At 51.3% G+C, this 1,700-nt stretch overlaps 1 protein-coding gene across 2 annotated transcripts in view; it reads left to right on the forward strand.

The window, feature by feature from the left end:
• Nucleotides 1–1,700, forward strand: part of LOC109289561 (uncharacterized protein F13E9.13, mitochondrial-like) — a 60,543-nt gene that overhangs the window by 4,546 nt on the left and 54,297 nt on the right. The window contains exon 1 of one of the 2 annotated variants that reach the window (XM_019505637.1): nucleotides 6–78. The exons of the other annotated variant lie outside the window; for it this stretch is intronic. Within the exon in view, the coding sequence (XP_019361182.1) occupies nucleotides 6–78 (73 nt within the window). Of the gene's footprint in view, nucleotides 1–5; nucleotides 79–1,700 lie in introns of those variants that run through there. 2 annotated transcript variants of the gene reach the window in all.

Raw genomic sequence — 1,700 nt, forward strand, 5'->3', positions numbered from 1 at the left:
GTCCCATGTGCCTCTCGGCGCTTCTCGGCCGCCTGCAGCCGGCGGTGCTGGGGATGCTGCACGTCGGGGCGCTGCCAGGTGAGCCGGGCCCGGCCTCGGCCCAGGGAAAAGGGCTGGGATGGGGGGGGCTCCGCGCTCGCGCCCGGGGAGGGCTTTCCCGTGCCACAGACTGAGGGGAAAAAAAACACACCGTCCAGAAAGGATCACTTTTTCTGGGAAAGCGCCAGGAAATGGTCCTTTTCGGCAAGCTTTCAGGATCCGAGTCTCGTTGTCAGGCTCGGAGGAAAGTAGAGAGGGTACAAGATGGTAACAGAAGTATAGAGGGTACAAGATGGTAAAAAGTCCCCATAGGGAGGAAATGAACTTCATTTTTTGCACAGAGGGAGGTGGCGATGGGAGGCCGTCCCTCTGGGCCCAGCAGGGTGCATCTGTGAGCTGCGGATGGGGTCAGATTCCTTCCCCAGAGGCGTGCGGTGGCAGGCAGGGAGGTAAAAAACCGTTCTTCTTGTTCTGCAGTGAAGTTTACAGTCCAAAATCGGCTAGAATCGGCATCTTCCCCGGGTCAGGGGTGTACTTGGTAGCTGTGTTGGTGTGACACGAGAAGACAGGCAGTTTTCCATCTCTGTGAAAGCCTACGAAAGATGAATTTTCATTTCTACCCAGGAGAACTTTTACAATCTTTTCTGCAATGCCTGATGAAGGGTGTTTGTGCCCGAAAGCAGCATTCCCTCTAAGCTATGTGGCAAGCTTGGCCTGGCAGTGCGGTCACACATGCCACGCAGCTTAGGGGGAACGCTGCCCAAAAGCTTGCAATTTAAACAATTTTTTTTGCAAAAATCTTGTTAGTCTAAGAAAAGATATCATCACTACTATGAGTCCTGATTGCCTTTTCCTCTAGACCAATATGGCCACAACCTGGAAACCTGATACAAAAACCTAGAACTCTGGGTTCCAAAATGATACCTTTTATTAGACCAACTGGGGAATCCCAAGAAAATTAAAGCATGGAGGTTGTCGTGGCTGGGTACTGCCCAGACCAGATGCAAGAAGGGCTTGGATTTTTTTTTTTTTAAAGAAATTTTTCATGTTCCAAGCCAAATCGGCCAAATCCAGTCCAAATCCTGAGTCAGTCCAGAGCCATAAGTGGCCCTACAACTGGCAGACATCCTCCGCCCCCACCACAGGCTTCAGATATTTCAAGTCTTCTGGCAGCCATCTCTGCGCTGACCCAAGCCCGGGGACTTAGTGTTCAGATGCCCCAAATTTCACCTGCCCTCAGTCGTTTGGCCGCAGGAGTAAGCTGGGGAGGAGCCTCCCACTTCCTTAAAGTGGGCTTTAAGCCCCAGCACCTCAGCAGGTACTGAACCACACCAGCACAGTGATCCCTGGGAACACTTAAGGAAAACTGCCTTCATGGACCCAGACACATGGTGTTTCTCCTGCCCAGCTTGGAGGAAAAAGGCATCGCTAGCTGTGGAGTGAGGAAAGCAGCCTCTGAATTTAATTCCCAGAGCAGTGGTTTGGGTCCCTTCCAACCCAAAAATCTATGAATCTGTGAACTAATTTCTTGGGACAAAAAAAAAAAAAAAAAAAAAGCAGGGAAGGGGGGGAGGTCATAGGTTCAAAATAAGGGGTCTGGAAGGGGACACTGAGTAGAGCAAACTGGCCAGCACCCACTGCTCCCTGAATTAGTTGAGGGA

The sequence above is a fragment of the Gavialis gangeticus genome, unplaced genomic scaffold (genome assembly GCF_001723915.1).
Source record: "Gavialis gangeticus isolate Ggan-Ray unplaced genomic scaffold, GavGan_comp1, whole genome shotgun sequence".
NCBI lineage: Eukaryota > Metazoa > Chordata > Crocodylia > Gavialidae > Gavialis > Gavialis gangeticus.